Source organism: Bolinopsis microptera, chromosome 13, assembly GCF_026151205.1.
Source record: "Bolinopsis microptera isolate Bmic1 chromosome 13, MBARI_Bmic_1.0, whole genome shotgun sequence".
NCBI classification, from domain to species: domain Eukaryota; kingdom Metazoa; phylum Ctenophora; class Tentaculata; order Lobata; family Bolinopsidae; genus Bolinopsis; species Bolinopsis microptera.
The window spans coordinates 381,710-405,359 of NC_087084.1; the positions used below are offsets into that span (position 1 = coordinate 381,710).

Sequence of the window (23,650 nt, forward strand, 5' to 3'; positions counted from 1 at the left end):
AATATTTTTTTCGGTTTTCGAAGTTCGATATACGATTTTTGGACTCGAAGTTTCCCCTTTGTAATGCGATCTTGGAAGGCAGGCCTCCCCTTCGCAATACGAGCTCGGAAGCGGGAGCTCTGCTTTCAGAGGTACGTATCGAGAATGACTCGGACCGAAAATTTTCTGAGTCAAAATTTTTCAAAGTTTTTCTGGAAACTACTAAATTTGTTCATGTTTCATGCTACCCTGATCATTCTGAGCCGAAAATATTTTTTTCGGTTTTCGAAGTCCGCACCTACCCTTCGATATACGATTTTGGACTCGAGGGTTCCCCTTTGTGATGCGATCTCGGAAGGCAGACCTCCCCTTCGTAATACGAGCTCGGAAGCAGGAGCTCTGCTTTCAGAGGTACGTATCGTGAATGACTCGGACCGAAACTTTTCTATGTCAAAATTAAAAAAAAGTTTTCTTGAAAACTACTTTTGTTCATGTTTCATGCTACCCTGATCATTATGAGCCAGAAATAATTTTTTCGGTTTTCGAAGTTCGATATACGATTTTGGACTCGAAGTTTCCCCTTTGTAATGCGATCTTGGAAGGCAGGCCTCCCCTTCGCAATACGAGCTCGGAAGCGGGAGCTCTGCTTTCAGAGGTACGTATCGAGAATGACTCGGACCGAAAATTTTCTAAGTCAAAATTTTAAAAAGTGTTCTTGGAAACTACTTTTGTTCATGTTTCATGCTACCCTGATCATTATGAGCCAAAAATATATTTTTCGGGTTTTTTTTCCTTACCCTCGAAATTCAGGCTTTGGCGCGAAGCGCCAAAAAAATTTAGAATTTGGCCCCCCCATGAAGAAAATCATTCCTACACCCCTGCAGAGAATGACTCTGACCTTGTCCTTCACTCAGACAATGACTCTGACCTTGTCCTTCACTCAGAGAATGACTCTGACCTTGTCCTTCACTCAGAGAATGACCCTGACCTTGTCCTTCACTCAAAGAATGACTCTGACCTTGTCCTTCACTCAGAGAATGACTCTGACCTTGTCCTTCACTCAGAGAATGACTCTGACCTTGTCCTTCACTCAGAGAATGACTCTGACCTTGTCCTTCACTCAGACAATGACTCTGACCTTGTCCTTCACTCAGAGAATGACTCTGACCTTGTCCTTCACTCAGACAATGACTCTGACCTTGTCCTTCACTCAGAGAATGACTCTGACCTTGTCCTTCACTCAGAGAATGACTCTGACCTTGTCCTTCACTCAGAGAATGACTCTGACCTTGTCCTTCACTCAGAGAATGACTCTGACCTTGTCCTTCACTCAGAGAATGACTCTGACCTTGTCCTTCACTCAGAGAATGACTCTGACCTTGTCCTTCACTCAGAGAATGACTCTGACCTTGTCCTTCACTCAGAGAATGACTCTGACCTTGTCCTTCACTCAGAGAATGACTCTGACCTTGTCCTTCACTCAGAGAATGACTCTGACCTTGTCCTTCACTCAGAGAATGACTCTGACCTTGTCCTTCACTCAGAGAATGACTCTGACCTTGTCCTTCACTCAGAGAATGACTCTGACCTTGTCCTTCACTCAGAGAATGACTCTGACCTTGTCCTTCACTCAGAGAATGACTCTGACCTTGTCCTTCACTCAGAGAATGACTCTGACCTTGTCCTTCACTCAGAGAATGACTCTGACCTTGTCCTTCACTCAGAGAATGACCCTGACCTTGTCCTTCACTCAGAGAATGACCCTGACCTTGTCCTTCACTCAGAGAATGACTCTGACCTTGTCCTTCACTCAGAGAATGACTCTGACCTTCTCCTTCACTCAGAGAATGACTCTGACCTTGTCCTTCACACAGAGAATGACTCTGACCTTGTCCTTCACTCAGAGAATGACTCTGACCTTGTCCTTCGCTGAGAGAATGACTCTGACCTTGTCCTTCACTCAGAGAATGACTCTGACCTTGTCCTTCACTCAGAGAATGACTCTGACCTTGTCCTTCACTCAGAGAATGACTTTGACCTTGTTCTTCACTCAGAGAATGACTCTGACCTTGTCCTACACTCAGAGAATGACTCTGACCTTGTCCTACACTCAGAGAATGACTCTGACCTTCTCCTTCACTCAGAGAATGACTCTGACCTTGTCCTTCACTCAGAGAATGACTCTGACCTTGTCCTTCACTCAGAGAATGACTCTGACCTTGTCCTTCACTCAGAGAATGACTCTGACCTTGTCCTTCACTCAGAGAATGACTCTGACCTTGTCCTTCACTCAGAGAATGACTCTGACCTTGTCCTTCACTCAGAGAATGACTCTGACCTTGTCCTTCACTCAGAGAATGACTCTGACCTTGTCCTTCACTCAGAGAATGACTCTGACCTTGTCCTTCACTCAGAGAATTCACTGGCCCTTTCTATAAACCTTGACTCATGTTTCTTTTCTTTTCATTATAATTCATCAAAAGTGGTCCGCTAGGTTTAGTTTTAGTTCCTCCCCCCTCCCTTTTAAGGGGACATGTATACCAAAACCTTTTTTTCCGGGATTTGACTTCATATCATGAAAATATAAATAAAAACAATGAAACGAAACTTTTAGTTCCAAATTTATAATACTGAAAGTTTCGTCTTATCAAGCTGATTATTATTTTAAATAAACTGATACCTTTTGAGATTAAGATGTAGGCATTATAAGCCTTAAATCTGCCATTTAATTTTTGGCCCTTTTTTACATGAATTTTACCAAGACCTAAGAGGCCAGAATTCATGCCTTAAAACTCAAAATTGAGAGAAATCCTGAATATGCAGATCATCAGCTACACTCACAAGAGAGTAAGATATTTTTGAAGTGATATCTTACTCTAGTAGCAGGGAGGCTACTAGAGTATCTAATGAGCTGGGTGATTGGTAAAATGTACAAAAAGTAGGTAAAATGTACAAAAAGTAGGTAAAATGTACAAAAAGTAGGTAAAATGTACAAAAAGTAGGTAAAATGTACAAAAAGTAGGTAAAATGTACAAAAAGTAGGCAAAAATTTCAATTTTGCTTCTCTCGACCTTGTTCGGTTTGTATTTGTAACTTCGTCATTTATTGTTCATTTATATAATCCTTTCAAGGACTTCTTGTACGTATTGTAAGTAATGTTCTACTTTTTGGTTACTTTGGTGTGCTTCATAGAATCCTCTATCGGGTCATCAGAGTTGCTGACCAGCGAGATCGCTGCCTATATTCCACTCGAGTCCAGTAACGAGTTTCCATTTCGACAGCTGTATCCTGCCACTAGAGGCTCGTCCGGGAATGATTTCACAAACGTTGCAAGCATTCTGTTAAAGTGCAGGGGATCTTCGATAGTATTAGTATGCATGTTTGGTGGGATTAAGTTCCACAATCGAGGTCCAATTACTGCAAACGAATTGTCGTAGAGCGTATTTTTTTTATCTCACACTTATTTTACTTCGGAGTATTCCAACAGCCACATTGTTACACAAGTGTAACTAGCCAATTACAGGAAGCCGAAGGATTTAATTAGGCCAGTGACGGTTAAGGTAGTGTGTACCATACTTTCTTCGCCCGAGACTTCGCTGCAATGGACAGCTTCTCATTTAACCCTCACACACGATTTCTCGAATATTCAGCCCCCCGAGTAGACCGGGGGGCTGCATAGACCACTCAGGATCCTTAGCTGAATGTCGACGACACTCACCCCACGACTAGGCAGGCAGTCGGTTTCGAACTCGCAATCTCACGATTACAAACCCGATGATTAACCAACTACGCTACCTGGCCGTTCATTATGGTTACGCTGACTGCTAGATTTATTCAGAGTGGGAATAACTGACTTTTGGCCATGTCGGAGTGGTGCGGAGAACTGGATGTTGACATCATTTGGGCACTTGCCGTGCAGCACTTTCCGGTAAACAAATTTCAGTAAAAAAATCTGCCAAAAAAACTTTTTCAATGTATCAAATCTTATTGTTTTTATCTATATTTTTATAATATGAAGTCAAATCTCGGCAAAAAAGGTTGTCCCCTTAATTAAATCCCTACCCAGTCATGTCTCTCCACTAATAACACCGTACTAAGTGAAAAATTGAGTTGTACAAATTTAAGCTGTTAAACATAAACATTAATCTACGCAAAACCGGCTTTTAAAGGAGATTGTCATGTGAAGAGTCACATAATTAATTAACTAACTATCAAACTAATTAATCGATTAATTATTTATGAAACTGAAAATCCTACGCTCGCCACAATTCAGAATAAATATGAAAGATTTTGATGCTGCGAAACACAATAACAAGTTTCATTAAGTTTTCATCTCTGTAATTACTCAATCGATCACCGCGCAGAATTTCCCACTCCACAACAAAGTTTAATCCGTCAGCTGCTGTTCTGTGCTCCTTCATCAAATATTCAGTTTCTCGAGAACTTGACAAGTTTCTTCAATCATCTTCGGAGACATAGTCAGCTCCTTCTTCAATTTTAGCGTCCAACATTTTGAAGAACTCGACTTGCGACTGCGTCCTTTCCCTGAAGATTTAAAAAAATTATATTGCTAATGAGGAGGAAGTTCATTACATAAGTAGATCGAATTGTGCAAATAACAATTCGGTTTTTACAATCTAACAAGAAATGCGGCCGCTTTTCTTTTGTGGATGGCCGCTCAATTTCCCGATCCGGGATGAAGTATTTTATCATATTCCATACTGCACCTGGGGACCCCAGTCTTTGCGGTTTATAAGCATGCAGATATGGCGGAGTGACAGGCCGAGCGCCGCCCAGTTGATATAATTCTATATTGAATTTGAAAATCGTGTATATTTCTATGTAACCATATGTTTATTGTTTATGCAACCTGACACGGATTCGTGCAAAATAGTAATACTAACTCAAAATAATAATACAATGCTATCAATTTGTCCCTAGCGGGATGCGTACATGGTGAAATTAACAATGTACTTGAACATTTCAGCACCGCGCGCCAACAATTGTTTAATTCAGATGATCGCGCAAAATAACTTTGCGCAGGCAGACACGTGGGCGATAACTAGACTGGGGGCGAGGGCACGTACGCACGCACGCTCGCACGGTCGCAAGCTACCATATACAAAAAAAACCTCGATCGCTAACCCTTGTCCTTGACTCTTTTGTGCCTTCGGCACGAGTCATGGATCGGGAAAAAATTATTAGCAAATTAATAAATTATTTTAAATTGGGCTGATTCCTTCTGTTTATTGATCATTTTAAACTTACAACTTTACAACAGGAGTAAATATACCAATATTCTTTAGTATAATCACTATTATTTGTTTAAAACTTAATTATAATTAAATGAATTGACTAATAACTTTAATTATAACTTACACGACGACACGGCTGCCGTTGTTAGGTGGCCCGGCGTTAGTTTTCACAAGACCGCTGTCCCTCCTGCCTCTGTGGGCAAATTACTTTAGTTTAGGTTACTGCGGTTACTAGTAACTAGTAGTGTACACTGTACCCCCAGCCCCCTTAATAGGCTTGATACAGAACCTGCCCCCTGTTTAACTTGCCTTTACCCGGCTTGATACAGAACCTGCCCCCTTAATAGGATTACCCGGCTTGATACAGAACCTGCCCCCTTAATAGGATTTTTTCTGAGTTTTACTTAGAAACAGCCTTTAACAGCTTTAACAGCACTACCCAGAGTTCACCAACTACCAAGATGGTAACATAAAATAAAATACTTAATTCTTCTCGAAACTAGGTCTATATCTTTATTGTGAGTGTACAGATTATTTACTTTAGTACCTTACAATGAAATGGCAAGTATTTTGTTGCAAAAGTAAGTTTATCATTGCATCAAAATCAAGTTTTAAAATCACTTACTTTCTTGGTTGTGATGCATCTTTAGAACCTTTGTCCTGAAATGTATCGGTATTTAAGTTCTAGGCGAAAATTAAATTATCTTGTTGCCATAGTGGTGCAACCTATTGAAACGTTGACATAACATCTTCAGATAACATCTGTTGCCATAGCAACACCTACTATAAAAACAACATTATGATATGATATCGTGTGTTCTGGGTATTCTCTATTTAAAATACATTTACTTTACCCCCCCCCCCCCCCCCCCCCCCTTAGTACACTGGAGTGTCCTTTGAGGATTAGCCGACTTAATGTTCGATTACACACAGTAGTGTACAGTACACCCAATAGCGTATTGTAAATATTGCATTGTAAACAGTGACTGTATAGTGATTGTATACAGTGTAAAATGAACAAAGCGCATTGTGTAGTAGCTAGTATACAGTGTATTGTGTACTGACTAGATACTCATATATATTTACAAGTGACTCTCCCAGTCTGGCTAAATTATATAAGTGTTTGATGTACCAAGGTTAAAAATACTGTAAATGCAGCCAGAGTAGAATACCAACTATAGAATTGTCAAAATATCAAATAACGGAGTAGTTCGCTGTTTATTAGTCTCATGATTGAAATACTGATATCTGGATATTATCCGGTTGGAAGAGACAAGGACAAGTGAAACAAGGAAGTTAGGAGTAAGGGCAAATTTTCGGCGTCAACGCCATCTTCAGGCTAAAATTGTTATAAATGTTAGTATATAATAAATGCTTCTATACTAGTTAAAATGCTAAATTAAAATTACACACACTGAATACAGGTTACATCAAATGGTATTGTACATTACATTGAAAATAGTGATGTACACACGTTTTACACTCTGTCCAAGTACATAATATCTACTGAACAGCAGGGTCGTGTGCTATTTGTTTAAATTTGTCTTTGAATATGTTGTAAAAGAAATCCCTTAAGCTTCTCGCACTCTTCTTTGTTATTGATACTAGGTTTAAATAAATTAATGTAGTAAGCTTCTGTCACTTTACGTTTAATGGTGCTATATAAGTTAATTTCTAAAATATCGAAGGAAATATCTGGTTCTATGTTATCGTGAAACTCTGAATATATTTTCAATGTAATGTACAATACCATTTGATGTAACCTGTATTCAGTGTGTGTAATTTTAATTTAGCATTTTAACTAGTATAGAAGCATTTATTATATACTAACATTTATAACAATTTTAGCCTGAAGATGGCGTTGACGCCGAAAATTTGCCCTTACTCCTAACTTCCTTGTTTCACTTGTCCTTGTCTCTTCCAACCGGATAATATCCAGATATCAATTGTCAAAATGTTGTGAATAAACGTGAACATTTCAAATCCCACGAATCGTTTCAGTTACATGAACATTTTTACAGTAGCTATTTAAATTTTGAAGCTAGTTTTTCGGGAAATATCAGGACATTTGATTTAATTTGAACAACCGTATTAATTCAGCTGTCTTGCCTTATATTAAAATCAATTTGGGCTAATTGGATGAACTAGAAACCTCGTGTAAACTGTAAGGTTTAATTATCCAATTATCATGCCATTTTGCTGATACAGTGAGCGCCTAAGGGTTCGATCTTTTCAATACAAAATGTGTTCGCGCGCCACGTTTATCAATATAGGAATAGTTTTAGCCAGTTTCAGATATTTTATGAAGACTAGTACAGTATAGTACTAGTACTAGTATAGTAAAACACAAGAACTTGGAAACTTTACAATTTGATAAAGAAAGGTTTAAGCTTTAAAGATACAGAGACTAATATGCGATAAAAAGTAACGCTGCCACATATTTAAGAAAACTTTGTAACAAATAACATTTTAAATTAATTAAAATAAGCAACTCATCAGCACCAACGCCCAACTGGCTACCAACCAACTGGCTACCAACCAACTGGCTACCAACCAACTGGCTACCAACCAACTGGCTACCAACCAACTGGCTACCAACCAACTGGCTACCAACCAACTGGCTACCAACCAACTGGCTACCAACCAACTGGCTACCTGCCAACTGGCTACCAACCAACTGGCTACCAACCAGCTGGCTACCAACCAACTGGCTACCAACCAACTGGCTACCGACCAACTGGCTACCTGCCAACTGGCTACCGACCAACTGGCTACCAACCAGCTGGCTACCAACCAACTGGCTACCAACCAACTGGCTACCGACCAACTGGCTACCTGCCAACTGGCTACCTGCCAACTGGCTACCGACCAACTGGCTACCAACCAACTGGCTACCGACCAACTGGCTACCTGCCAGCTGGCTACCTGCCAGCTGGCTACCAACCAACTGGCTACCGACCAACTGGCTACCAACCAACTGGCTACCAACCAACTGGCTACCGACCAACTGGCTACCTGCCAGCTGGCTACCTGCCAGCTGGCTACCAACCAACTGGCTACCGACCAACTGGCTACCAACCAACTGGCTACCAACCAACTGGCTACCAACCAACTGGCTACCTGCCAACTGGCTACCTGCCAACTGGCTACCAACCAACTGGCTACCAACCAACTGGCTACCAACCAACTGGCTACCAACCAACTGGCTACCAACCAACTGGCTACCAACCAACTGGCTACCAACCAACTGGCTACCAACCAACTGGCTACCAACCAACTGGCTACCAACCAACTGGCTACCAACCAACTGGCTACCAGCCAACTGGCTACCTGCCAGCTGGCTACCTGCCAACTGGCTACCGACCAACTGGCTACCTGCCAGCTGGCTACCTGCCAGCTGGCTACCAACCAACTGGCTACCGACCAACTGGCTACCAACCAACTGGCTACCAACCAACTGGCTACCAACCAACTGGCTACCTGCCAACTGGCTACCTGCCAACTGGCTACCAACCAACTGGCTACCAACCAACTGGCTACCAACCAACTGGCTACCAACCAACTGGCTACCAACCAACTGGCTACCAACCAACTGGCTACCAACCAACTGGCTACCAACCAACTGGCTACCAACCAACTGGCTGATAACCAACTTGAGTTCTCTAGCTATGGACTTCCTACACTAGGCTGTACCAATATACAAAAGTTTGTCCAAAATCAATGTTGTTTTCCAGATAGTTGTATTGGGTGACCAAAAGTTCACAAAAATTTTTTTGGAGTCCTACTCCAAAATCTTACGGTTGCCCCGGGCAGGGGTGTTGGAAGAGGGGGGGCAGGGGGGGCCATCGCCCCCCCCATGAAATCTGGGCAAGGGGCCAAAAAGGGCCAACTTTTTAATTTAGGCTTCTAAAAATTTTTTCCCCCGTAAATTTTTAAGTCAAAAATTTTCTAAGTCAAAAATTTTCAAAGTTTTCTTGAAAAGTACTTTTGTTCATGTTTCATGCTACCCTGATCATTATGAGCCAAAAATATTTTTTTCGGTTTTCGAAGTTCGATATACGATTTTGGACTCGAGGGTTCCCCTTTGTAATGCGATCTCGGAAGGCAGGCCTCCCCTTCGCAATACGAGCTCGGAAGCGGGAGCTCTGCTTTCAGAGGTACGTATCGAGAATGACTCGGACCGAAAATTTTCTGAGTCAAAATTTTTCAAAGTTTTCTTGAAAACTACTTTTGTTCATGTTTCATGCTACCCTGATCATTATGAGCCAAAAATATTTTTTTCGGTTTTCGAAGTTCGATATACGATTTTTGGACTCGAAGTTTCCCCTTTGTAATGCGATCTTGGAAGGCAGGCCTCCCCTTCGCAATACGAGCTCGGAAGCGGGAGCTCTGCTTTCAGAGGTACGTATCGAGAATGACTCGGACCGAAAATTTTCTGAGTCAAAATTTTTCAAAGTTTTTCTGGAAACTACTAAATTTGTTCATGTTTCATGCTACCCTGATCATTCTGAGCCGAAAATATTTTTTTCGGTTTTCGAAGTCCGCACCTACCCTTCGATATACGATTTTGGACTCGAGGGTTCCCCTTTGTGATGCGATCTCGGAAGGCAGACCTCCCCTTCGTAATACGAGCTCGGAAGCAGGAGCTCTGCTTTCAGAGGTACGTATCGTGAATGACTCGGACCGAAACTTTTCTAAGTCAAAATTAAAAAAAAGTTTTCTTGAAAACTACTTTTGTTCATGTTTCATGCTACCCTGATCATTATGAGCCAGAAATAATTTTTTCGGTTTTCGAAGTTCGATATACGATTTTGGACTCGAAGTTTCCCCTTTGTAATGCGATCTTGGAAGGCAGGCCTCCCCTTCGCAATACGAGCTCGGAAGCGGGAGCTCTGCTTTCAGAGGTACGTATCGAGAATGACTCGGACCGAAAATTTTCTAAGTCAAAATTTTAAAAAGTGTTCTTGGAAACTACTTTTGTTCATGTTTCATGCTACCCTGATCATTATGAGCCAAAAATATATTTTTCGGGTTTTTTTTCCTTACCCTCGAAATTCAGGCTTTGGCGCGAAGCGCCAAAAAAAATTTAGAATTTGGCCCCCCCATGAAGAAAATCATTCCTACACCCCTGGCCCCGGGCGTTTCCATGGTTACGGCCTACCGCGACGTCGCGTTGACCCATAAATGCCATAACTTTATACCTATAGCACCTAGACAATCGAATCATAGCTTAAAAGATGCGGAATGTGTATATTTATATTCAACTTATTGATCAACTATGTGTCTAAAACATTTATTTTAAAAGCCTATCCTACACCCCTGGCTGAATTACTAAAACTGTTTCTTTTCTAAACAGCCCCATCAAGTTTTGCAGTCTCCTCATCATATTAGAAACAAACAAAAAGTTGATTTCAAGAAAATGTCCATGAAGACCCGCTGCCCCCTTAATGACAAAGAATGTAGGTATTCTTTACGAGTGTAATGTACTTATATGTGCATTATTTACGAGTTAGATAATAACGATTAGCAGTATCCCGGAGGCGATTACAATATAATACATATTACAATATAATTACAATATAAAACATAATTACTTAAATAAATAAAATGTAATAAAAACAAACCTTGCCATGCACCGCGTCACCGTTAGATTCGGGAGATTTTCCTGAAGGAAAATAGTATATATTATATAATAAGTGATATACGATATTTATTGATTTACTACTCAATTAATTAACAAATTAACAAATCAACTAATTAAATAATTAACAAATTAACTATACAAGTAATTGGATAACTGATTAACTAAATAGCCAATTAACTTATTAACTACTCAACTGATTAACTAATTAACTAATAACCTTGGTCGTCTGGATGCACCGTCTTCTTGCCGAGGGAAATACCGCAGCCCATACCTCTCTAATCACCATAGCAACTAGCTAACATTCTCTCAATTCCAATGCTACTTTGTCATTGCTATCTGACCGTGTCAGGGGTTAGTTCTGGCTTTTATTATATTATATTAAGTTTTTTTAAACTAATGATTTCAAGCTACTCATGTTGAATAATACCTGGGGGGGGGGGGGGGGGGGGGGGCCTTTGTAGCTCAGTCACTGAGTGCCCGATTGAGATAATTCTTTCTTGTATGACTTACCATCACCACTCATTCGAGGAATACATCAAATCAAAGAATATGCGTGTTAAATTTTTTCGAATGAACTAATGATTAATGAAGGTTGATTTTTGTATTTATTTAATAGATCAAATGATTGGATCTAGCCAAATTGTATCGAATTATGTTTGGCTATTTAAATTACATTTGCCCTGACAAAAATGAGAGTTCTAGCTTCTCAGATGACCGAGATATGAAGCATATAACGAGGTTGAAACTAGATCGGGGGGGGGGGGGGGGGGGGGGGGGGGATCAGGTACCAAGTGCAGGACATCACGTCGACTAAGTGTAGTTTTGGATATTTTTCACTAGACCCACCCACCCCCTTTGCGGTACTAACTGTTTTTTGGATAATACGTAAGACACCCACCCCTTTTGCCGCCTTTTGCGGTACCAACTGTCGAAAAATCGTTGTACTAACTGTTTTTTGGTATATAGAATAAGATACCCACCCAGAAATTGCTTTTTTTTTAAGAGCTCATTTAAACTTTAAAGGAAGACTTTTCAAAATTTTAAAAATAAAAAAAACCCAAAAAAAAACCCAAAAAAAAAACTTTAAAAAACCTCAAAACCCATTCCCAAGATTGAAATTTGAGGTAAAATGGGTTTTTTGGGGTTAGACACTCCCTTTAGTACCATGTACTAACTGTTTTTCTGGAAAATGGGCAGTAGACCCACCAGTTAGTACCATGTACTAACTGTGTTTTTAGAAGAAAAAATGACCCACCCACCAACGTGATGTCCGGTACTAAGTGTATGATCTCCCCCCGACTAGATCTGCATTATGGGAATCGTGCAGATACTATCTGCACGATTCCCATAATGCAGATCTGCAGCAGATAGCCCAATTACGGTGTCGTAGCACGCTATCACATGATTAGCCCAATCGATCATTACCCAATCGATTTTTTCTAACGAGATAAGCAAATTGCTTGATAACTTAGTTATTTTAAATTATATATTAAATCATATTCTGGATTTAATGACATATAGCAATATGTTACAACAGAGTTTTTAACATGTTCACAAACACGAGTATAAGCAATTCAATGTTGATTGGGTGTGGCCTCCAAAAATCGAATTTTCAAATTTTGGTGACGGAGTCCTCGAATGAGTACTGTGACAGTACACCATTATATGCAAAGTTACAGGTCTCAAATATGAAAGTTCACGGAGGTGGTATAAGACCAAACCTATGGGTACTGACTTTTGCCCCCCCCCCCCCCCCCCCCCCCCCCCCCACCCCCCCCCCCCCCCTGTATTCAATTGAGATAATCAAGCTACAACTTACAATGAATAATAGTAATATAGCGATATTACAGTTACCGCTGCACACTGTGTGCTGGTTGCAAATATGCGACAGCAGTAGCCTGTACTTATGAAATATGAGAATAATGTGATCCATTATATTGTTCTAATTGGCATTGTAATAGCACAGTATTCAAACAATGAACATGTTCATTAGACGGAATGTTTATATAATTCAATATAAATTTAAATACTGTATATTATTCAATATACATTTAAATACTGTATATTATTCAATATACATTTGAATACTGTATATTATTATATTCAATATACATCTAAATACTGCATATTATTCAATATACATTTAAATACTGAATATTATTCAATACACATTTAAATACTGTATATTATTCAATATAAATTTAAATACTGTATATTATTCAATATTTAAATTTAAATACTGTATATTATTCAATATAATACAATAATACCTTCGCTTTGGAGGGCTACGCATGATAATTCCCGACAGCTTGCTGGAGGGAATTTGCGGGGGGGGGGGGGGGGGGGGGGGGGGGGGGGGGTGCGCGCCAATGGTGGAGTGACTGTACAAAGTTGGCCAGAATTAGCCAGTAGTAAAACACATCTGGAAATATTAAACATTTAAACAGCCAGGTAATCGTGTAAATGGTGACAGTGCATCCCCTGATTTACAGCGGAGTTTGGGAGAAAGGGAAAAGCCGCGGTAAATCGGGGTTTTAATGTATATATGGTAAATGGAAGACAAAATATAACTATTATATTATATAATAATTATAATTATAATGACCCTGGTCTAATACTGGGGTCTAATACTTCTTGTAAATGGTCTAATACTGGGGTTTTATACTTCTTGTAAAAGGTCTAATACTGGGGTCTAATACTTCTTGTAAAAGGTCTAATACTGGGGTCTAATACTTCTTGTAAAAGGTCTAATACTGGGGTCTAATACTTCTTGTAAATGGTCTAATACTGGGGTTTTATACTTCTTGTAAATGGTCTAATACTGGGGTCTAATACTTCTTGTAAAAGGTCTAATACTGGGGTCTAATACTTCTTGTAAAAGGTCTTTAAAGCTCAGTATCCGATGGAACAGTTGAAATGTGGTTGTATATATAATATGAATATATACAGCAGGGTGTTCACGATACATTGTATATATTATCGTAGTAATGTAAGGAGCAGATCAAGTGTTGAGGCAAGTGTTAAATTAAGAGTGATAGTTAGTTTACAAATTACAAGCTAGTCTGCTGACAGTTAATAAATCAAACTATCATAAAGAGAACGTTTAGAGAACGTTTAGAGAACGTGCTATGAATGAACTAGAACTAAATTTAATAACTAAAATACCGGGCTCAGGGAACGTGAATTGTGCAATTAAAAAGTTGCGAAACTTAGAACACGCCTGCACGAGCTTGCTGAACTGGAAACATCTAATTTACAAAATATAAACTACATGTAATACTACTATATACAAAATAAACTATATAAAACTACCATATAGAATACTAAAATATAAAACACTAAAATATAGCACAAAACCACACCTTACCGCTCTAAGCCGGGTGAGTGACGTCAATAAAAAGCACCTTGGGCTTAATTTTAATTATAGACGTTAAAAAAGTCAATCTTCGAGAATACGGGATCCAATGGGGCAATGGGTTGTGGCATGTTATTGTTGCTAGGGAATGAGACGTAACTCATAACTGTTGTTAGGGAATGTAAGGTAACTGTTGTTAGGGAATGGGAGGTAACTGTTGTTAGGGAATTAGAGGTAACTGTTGTTAGGGAATGGGAGGTAACTATTGTTAGGGAATGGGAGGTAACTGTTGTTAGGGAATGTAAGGTAACTGTTGTTAGGGAATGGGAGGTAACTGTTGTTAGGGAATTAGAGGTAACTGTTGTTAGGGAATGGGAGGTAACTATTGTTAGGGAATGGGAGGTAACTGTTGTTAGGGAATGTAAGGTAACTGTTGTTAGGGAATGTAAGGTAACTGTTGTTATGGAATTAGAGGTAACTGTTGTTAGGGAATGGGAGGTAACTGTTGTTAGGGAATTAGAGGTAACTGTTGTTAGGGAATGGGAGGTAACTATTGTTAGGGAATGGGAGGTAACTGTTGTTAGGGAATGTAAGGTAACTGTTGTTAGGGAATGTAAGGTAACTGTTGTTAGGGAATGTAAGGTAACTGTTGTTAGGGAATTAGAGGTAACTGTTGTTAGGGAATTAGAGGTAACTGTTGTTAGGGAATGGGAGGCAACTGTTGTTAGGGAATGTAAGGTAACTGTTGTTAGGGAATGGGAGGTAACTGTTGTTAGGGAATGTAAGGTAACTGTTGTTAGGGAATTAGAGGTAACTGTAGTTAGGGAATGGGAGGCAACTATTGTTAGGGAATTAGAGGTAACTGTTGCTAGGGAATGATAGGTAAATGTTGCTAGGGAATGATATGTAAATGTTGCTAGGGAACCTGTCTCACATTATACTGGGTGTTAATACCACTGTAGGGCCCTATAACGACGAGCCCACGATAAATAATAATATTGTCTGGATATGTCTTCTGGAACCTACCTGTTGTTTACAGGGTGACTTATACATAACAATATACAATATATAATGCAATAACCGCTTAGAGACAATGCAAATACTGTTAAATTGACGGTGAACAGTAAACTAGCGCTAAATACACTTCCCATCATGACGGCGTAATAAACAGGACAATTAGTGTTCTAAATATAGATCATATTATCATAGTCACGTGTGTTATTATATTTCTATATTATATTTTAAACTTGACGAAATCTCCCCAGTACAAAAACACAAAAAAAATTGCCATAAAGTTGAAAATTCGTGATTTTATCAACGTTGCAGAAAAAGGAAATGCAAAGGATATAGCATTTAATTCTAAGAATTCTGATTTGTGGGAGAATAGTCGTTAGGATAAAAGTGCAATTTAAGGTAAGTTTTACTGTGTCGTCGCTTAGCAACCTAAAAATATTGCATTTGCGCGAGCGAGCACAGATTAATGATCATCAATGCTCGTTTTCATGCTTTATGAAACGTCATGATTGGCTACATTTACTCTTGTTTCTCACGCTATGAATAATCATAATTTTGGCAGTGATAAATGTTTTTTGATGCGGTACGAGTATCGATTAGGGAATACTTAGAACTTTGTCGTCAACGGGGTTTTGTTTTTACATTAATATACTATTATAAATGTTAAGCTATATTTCACTATTTGGGGGAAAGGAGATGGCCGCGGTAAATCGGGGTTTTACTGTAATATTATGTAATACATTATAATGGTTTTTAAATGCAATAACGTCATTCATATGAACAATGCAGATTCTTGCGTACAATATACATATAGAGATATTCTATTATTAGAAGTTATTTGTCAAAGATAGAAGGAGGTATTTCAATATAAACTGTAAGGGTTATACACGCCAACACTACCTCACGAGAAACGTCCTAACTTATCAAATAATACACAAATGTAATTTAAATTACCCCACATATATCTGTATGTACATATTATATAATAATAATCTATACACTCGTTTTAATGCTGTCAAATATCACAACACTCCTATAATATTCAGTATACTCCTATATGCTATATAGTAGTGCCTGGTCCGCTAATGTATAAACTGCTGATAAAACGTCGCACTAAAAACCAGGCGTAATGTGTGTGAGAATATGTGTAATATTCAACTACGTACATTACAGTGTATGATACTACATTACATTGCAGCGTTTGTGTATAATATCGTGGAATAAACAACTTAACAGGTTACGACAGATAATGATAGAAAGAGAGAGAGAGAGAGAGAGAGAGAGAGAGAGAGAGAGAGAGAGAGAGAGAGAGAGAGAGAGAGAGAGATAGAGAGAGAGAGAGAGAGAGAGAGAGAGAGAGAGAGAGAGAGAGAGAGAGAGAGAGAGAGAGAGAGAGAGAGAGAGAGAGAGAGAGAGAGAGAGAGAGAGAGAGAGAGAGAGAGAGAGAGAGAGAGAGAGAGAGAGAGAGAGAGAGAGAGAGAGAGAGAGAGAGAGAGAGAGAGAGAGAGAGAGAGAGAGAGAGAGAGAGAGAGAAGAGAGAGAGAGAGAGAGAGAGAGAGAGAGAGGAGGAGAGAGAGAGAGAGAGAGAGAGAGAGAGAGAGAGGAGCAGCAGCAAACAAAGATTAACAGCGAACGCCGAACAGTCACAACTCATAATTACTTATAACAATATGCTATTAATAGTTAATATTATGTTAATATTATGTTAGTGATATGTATCAAATAACACACTACATATTTTCTAGTCAACACACTAAATATACTATTATTATTGAACACGTAATAAAGCGTGTGTGTATATTTATTACTTAGTACAATATATTTCTGACTAATTAGGTATATCAAATAGTTTAGTTAGAGAAGTTCTGTAATTTATTTAATATATTATTATAATGTGGAACTATAATTTCTTAGACTATGATATAATAATAAGCATGGCAAATATTTCAGTGTCTTAGCGAGTACTATTCCAGCTGCTATTAGAGTACAGTAGATAAGCAAATGACATTATGTTATTCAAGATGAACTCATAATACTATCACAGAATAAATAAGGAATTAATGATAAAGAATATTGCGACTGGATATTAATATATTAAATCAATATAAATTATGATATTAAAATGTCAAGCTGTTGTCTTGGTAACACCAGATAAACTCTAAGTTTAAACACACTGCTATAACTCTATAAGATGGTCAGTTGTCGTCACACACTTAATATACTGTTTAACAGTCTGGACAATAGTTGTAGCTAGTGTTATGGTTTATATTAGCAACTAAATAACTAGTGTTATGGTTTATATTAGCAACTAAGTAACTAGTGTTATTGTTTATATTAGCAACTAAGTAACTAGTGTTATGGTTTATATTAGCAACTAAGTAACTAGTGTTATGGTTTATATTAGCAACTAAGTAACTAGTGTTATGGTTTATATTAGCAACTAAGTAACTAGTGTTATGGTTTATATTAGCAACTAAGTAACTAGTGTTATGGATTATATTAGCAACTAAGTAACTAGTGTTATGGTTTATATTAGCAACTAAGTAACTAGTGTTATGGTTTATATTAGCAACTAAGTAACTAGTGTTATGGTTTATATTAGCAACTAAGTAACTAGTGTTATGGTTTATATTAGCAACTAAGTAACTAGTGTTATGGTTTATATTAGCAACTAAGTAGCTAGTGTTATTGTTTATGTTAGCAACTAAGTAACTAGTGTTATGGTTTATATTAGCAACTAAGTAACTAGTGTTATGGTTTATATTAGCAACTAAGTAACTAGTGTTATGGTTTATATTAGCAACTAAGTAACTAGTGTTATGGTTTATATTAGCAACTAAGTAACTAGTGTTATGGTTTATATTAGCAACTAAGTAACTAGTGTTATGGTTTATATTAGCAACTAAGTAACTAGTGTTATGGTTTATATTAGCAACTAAGTAGCTAGTGTTATGGTTTATATTAGCAACTAAGTAACTAGTGTTATGGTTTATATTAACAACTAAGTAACTAGTGTTATGGTTTATATTAGCAACTAAGTAGCTAGTGTTATGGTTTATATTAGCAACTAAGTAGCTAGTGTTATGGTTTATATTAACAACTAAGTAACTAGTGTTATGGTTTGTATTAGCAACTAAGTAACTAGTGTTATGGTTTGTATTAGCAACTAAGTAGCTAGTGTTATGGTTTATATTAGCAACTAAGTAACTAGTGTTATGGTTTATATTAGCAACTAAATAACTAGTGTTATGGTTTATATTAGCAACTAAGTAGCTAGTGTTATGGTTTATATTAGCAACTAAGTAGCTAGTGTTATGGTTTATATTAACAACTAAGTAACTAGTGTTATGGTTTGTATTAGCAACTAAGTAGCTAGTGTTATGGTTTATATTAGCAACTAAGTAACTAGTGTTATGGTTTATATTAGCAACTAAGTAGCTAGTGTTATGGTTTATATTAGCAACTAAGTAACTTGTGTTATGGTTTGTATTAGCAACTAAGTAGCTAGTGTTATGGTTTATATTAGCAACTAAGTAACTAGTGTTATGGTTTATATTAGCAACTAAATAACTAGTGTTATGGTTTATATTAGCAACTAAGTAACTAGTGTTATGGTTTATATTAGCAACTAAGTAACTAGTGTTATGGTTTATATTAGCAACTAAGTAACTAGTGTTATGGTTTGTATTAGCAACTAAGTAACTTGTGTTATGGTTTATATTAGCAACTAAGTAACTAGTGTTATGGTTTGTATTAGCAACTAAGTAACTAGTGTTATTGTTTATATTAGCAACTAAGTAGCTAGTGTTATGGTTTATATTAGCAACTAAGTAGCTAGTGTTATGGTTTATATTAGCAACTAAGTAACTAGTGTTATGGTTTATATTAGCAACTAAGTAACTAGTGTTATGGTTTATGTTAGCAACTAAGTAACTAGTGTTATGGTTTATGTTAGCAACTAAGTAGCTAGTGTTATGGTTTATATTAGCAACTAAGTAACTAGTGTTATGGTTTATATTAGCAACTAAGTAACTAGTGTTATGGTTTATATTAGCAACTAAGTAACTAGTGTTATGGTTTGTATTAGCAACTAAGTAGCTAGTGTTATGGTTTATATTAGCAACTAAGTAACTAGTGTTATGGTTTATATTAGCAACTAAGTAACTAGTGTTATGGCTTATATTAGCAACTAAGTAACTAGTGTTATGGTTTATATTAGCAACTAAGTAACTAGTGTTATGGTTTATATTAGCAACTAAGTAACTAGTGTTATGGTTTGTATTAGCAACTAAGTAGCTAGTGTTATGGTTTATATTAGCAACTAAGTAACTAGTGTTATGGTTTATATTAGCAACTAAGTAACTAGTGTTATGGTTTATATTAGCAACTAAGTAACTAGTGTTATGGTTTATATTAGCAACTAAGTAACTAGTGTTATGGTTTATATTAGCAACTAAGTAACTAGTGTTATAATGGTTTATATTATATTAGCAACTAAGTAACTAGTGTTATGGTTTATGTTAGCAACTAAGTAGTAAGTAACTAGTGTTGCAAAAATGTTTTCACGATTTTTCGAAATTTGACTTTGTCAGACTGTCTTTGAAAGTTTAACTAATTGACTTTCGATCCAAAATATTTTGGAGCATTGGCAGACAACTCTCACTACTCGAGTCACGTAGTTAATTTAGTAGTAGTAGTAGTAGTAGTGTGTTTAGGGGTACTACTTACTGTTTCTACTGCATCTCCTGTAGTGATGAACAATTTTAACGTTCCCATGCCCTCGTAGAATGCGACTGTACATAGAAAAAGCTTTTAGGCAGCATGTAAGTCTTATTAGGTTTTACTGAACGAATAAATGGTAAAAGTAATAAATTTCTTTATATATATTATATATATATTATATATAATATATATAAAGCAATATATATGTATAATGTATATTCACTGTCGAGTATCGTTCAATAAAGTAAATATCTTAGTATTGAACTTTACTCTACTTCAATCTACTTCTCATGTTTTAGGGCTATAGTCATTATGGAGAGTATATATATATTAGAGCAGTAGTAGTATGTAAAGTATAGTGTGTAGTAATAGTACACTGCAACATACTACTAGTATGTATGGTTGTAGTCAAATGCATCATTTTGAAGTAGCTTGATAAAAGGCGTTTTAACGATAAAATGACTGAATAGGTCCAACGGAAATATCCCTGAGATTTCTTTAATTTCTTTAATTTTTCCCCTTCAGGAGTTAAAGTGGTGAGGGCTATATGTTTAGCAGCTGTAATAGTTGAACTGTTAATCTGTTATGTTATGCGATCGTCTTTAAATCATTGAGGTCAGTTTGGGTGGTATTACTACTTTATTTCTTTATATATATATATATTTATATAAAGAACAATCATAAACCAGCTCCCCAAAATGATAAACCGGCGTCTATCGGACATCTCCTGCAATAAAGAAGAGTTTGACAAAGCGAAAGGGATTTACGGAACAGCACTTAAAGAAAGCGGCCACGACCACCAACTAGAGTTTACAGATACTAGCACCGCCTTGCCACGAGCCAACAGGAAGAGATCCAGGAAGATCATATGGTTCAACCCCCCATACAGCTCAAATGTAACAACAAACATAGGCAAAAGCTTCCTCCGATTACTAGACAAGCACTTCCCAGAGGACACCAATTTCACAAAATGTTCAACAGAAACACAATTAAGCTATCATACAGTTGCCTACCCAACGTAGGATCCATCTTAGCGAGCACCAGACACCAAGCTCAGAAAGAACCTACAATTAAATCGAAAACGTGCAATTGCAGAAAGCCGGAAATGTGCCCACTGAACGGACAATGCCTGGAAGCAGCAGTGATATATGAAGCAACTATTGCAGTGGAAAAGGAAAAGAAAGAGCACAAATATATTGGGCTTACTGAAAACACTTTTAAGACCCGTTTCAGTTCACACACAAGCTCTTTCAAACTCGAGAAGCTACGAAATCAGACGGAGCTATCTAAGAAAATATGGGAGTTGAAAGATAAACAAACACCATATAAAATATCTTGGAAAATAATCAAACATGCTCATCCGTACAAGGGGGGTACGAAAGATTGTCATCTCTGCCTTACTGAAAAACTTTATATTATTTTAAATAAAGATGGCAATCTATTAAATAGGAGGAGGGGAACTCATAAGTAAATGTAGGCACACCAACAAGTTTATGCTGAAGAAATGCTTTTAGGAATATTTTATTTTAATTTTAGTTTTTGTTCTTGTATTTCATTTTCGTTTCGTTTCGTTTGATTTTGTTTTTGATTTAGTTTAGTTAAGTTAATTTTATGAAGGAGCTTGTAAGGAAAACATGGATTTATTAATTTAGTAAGTTATTCTAACACTGACGATTGCATTTGCATGAAACTCTGAGTTTGTAGAATCGTTGTTTTCATTGTACAATGCTCCCCTCCCGGGTAGAGCACTCTTGAAACTGGATTTCTCCAAAAGAAACATCATATATATATTTACATATATAATAAGTGTATCTGTATCTAAACCCATGCACAGAAACTAACAACACCATATATAGTCATATACTGACCTGTTTTAATTGATATGTTACAAAGTATGTGTTTCTATTTGAGTATTTGATGTAAAATAATATGTCACAGTGCTGGCAAGCACGACCGTCAGCCTTTAATATTCTTCATTTAGAATCATCAGAAGTCGTTTGACAGGTTTGTTTTGAGGTCGAACTATTCTAATTCTAAGTTTGAAAATCTTGGACCTGTTTTTTCACGATTTTAGAGGGCTGTCAATTCTAAAATCAAATCAAATGTTTTAAAGAACACATTTCATCTGGATCGACCAAGGCAGGTAGGCAGAACACATCCTGATAGTTTCACTCCCCTCAGATACCTACAACTATAAAGTCGATTTCGAGGAAATTTTCTTAACAATTGCCTAAAAATGTGTTTACTAATAAGGAACGCTGAAAAAATTATTAATTATTAAGTATTTTGATTGTATTATAATTATTAGCATGAACCCGTCTAACCCTAAAGTGGTGTCAAGACTCAAGAGACGATATATATGTATATTCTACAATACGCAGTTTACAACTTTAAAAGCCAAAGATATCTTACTACCTTACTTCATAGACAATTTTAAAATTTGGACGGACACAATAAACTGTTTAGAAGTATTTTTGTAAATTTTGTAAATTTTGATAATTTTGATAATTTTGAAAATGTTTCATGATCGATAAAAATTATTTTATAAAGGAGCAACATGTCATAGCGCTACAATTCATTATTCTATTTGGCACTATTTGTTTTATACATATCATGAAACGGATCGTTTGCCCGCCAATTTGATATATATATATAATATATTGTTAGTCAGCCACAACTGTCAGTAAAACAACGCCTTGACTTCAAATGTCGGTAAAATGTACCTTTACAGTCATCCTCAATAAATGTATTTAATTGTAGTTGTGGAAATAGTTAAAAATATATATATATTATATATTATATAACGTTTAATTTGTTACGCTTATATAATGCTCCTAGCAACTAGTAGAGCCCTTTGCTAAAAGAGAAAAAACACCGTTGTATATATATATTATGTATATGTATGTATATATATATCGTCCCCTTTATTATATTATATAATAGCAAGATTATTGATATTTTTATAAAGCTGAATATGCAAAAATAGAGTTTTAAATTTGGCTCAGAAATTATGGCCATCACCCTGAATAGTATAATATAGTTATAAGTATATAAGGAGGTTTTCAGTTGCTGTCAACAACACCAAGTGTGTGTGTGTGTGTGTGTGTGTGTGTGTGTGTGTGTGTGTGTGTGTGTGTGTGTGTGTGTGTGTGTGTGTGTGTGTGTGTGTGTGTGTGTGTGTGTGTGTGTGTGTGTGTGTGTGTGTGTGTGTGTGTGTGTGTGTGTGTGTGTGTGTGTGTGTGTGTGTGTGTGTGTGTGTGTGTGTGTGTGTGTGTGTGTGTGTGTGTGTGTGTGTGTGTGTGTGTGTGTGTGTGTGTGTGTGTGTGTGTGTGTGTGTGTGTGTGTGTGTGTGTGTGTGTATGTGTGTGTGTGTGTGTGTGTGTGTGTGTGTGTGTGTGTGTGTGTGTGTGTGTGTGTGTGTGTGTGTGTATATATTACAGATCAGCAGTAAAACTGACATCTCGCTACTTGTAAACTTGGTGAGATGTGTGAAAATAGCAACATTTCTTCTGTAACCTATCTTACTCGACCGGAAGAACTAAATTCCTGAGATGAGTCCTTTATAACTCTCCGACAAACTATTACTTACATGTTAATAATAATATCTTACATATTGTTCTCTATTCGAGCTTTTCATCTTGGATTCAAACAAATTCTTCATATTATGTGGACTGGCTACAC

General features: G+C 37.1%; 2 protein-coding genes across 2 annotated transcripts in view; both read right to left on the reverse strand.

The window, feature by feature from the left end:
- The window catches only part of LOC134824867 (transmembrane and coiled-coil domain-containing protein 3-like), a 200,989-nt gene extending 178,241 nt beyond the window's left edge, over nt 1-22,748 (reverse strand). The window contains exon 1 of the mRNA XM_063836848.1: nt 22,645-22,748. The gene's annotated coding sequence lies outside the window, so the exon portion shown is untranslated. The remainder of the gene's footprint in view (nt 1-22,644) is intronic.
- On the reverse strand, nt 4,090-11,210 carry LOC134824869 (uncharacterized protein C1orf21 homolog). Its single transcript, XM_063836849.1, has 5 exons — nt 11,096-11,210; nt 10,859-10,899; nt 5,860-5,894; nt 5,359-5,427; nt 4,090-4,524 (listed from the first exon to the last, which is right to left on the reverse strand). The coding sequence occupies exons 1-5, from the start codon at nt 11,145-11,147 to the stop codon at nt 4,437-4,439; spliced, it is 285 nt and encodes a 94-aa protein (XP_063692919.1). The 5' UTR covers nt 11,148-11,210; the 3' UTR covers nt 4,090-4,436.
- Nucleotides 22,749-23,650: the final 902 nt, after the last annotated feature.

What these genes read in the sequence shown, in the direction of transcription:
- LOC134824869 (XM_063836849.1), bottom strand. Translation starts at nt 11,147, where the DNA reads ATGGGCTGCGGTATTTCCCTCGGCAAGAAGACGGTGCATCCAGACGAC. An exon ending in GGTGCATCCAGACGACCAAG is followed by an intron (nt 10,900 to 11,095) that starts GTTATTAGTTAA and finishes ATTTTCCTTCAG; the next exon opens with GAAAATCTCCCGAATCTAAC. An exon ending in AACGGCAGCCGTGTCGTCGT is followed by an intron (nt 4,525 to 5,358) that starts GTAAGTTATAAT and finishes TTAAATCTTCAG; the next exon opens with GGAAAGGACGCAGTCGCAAG.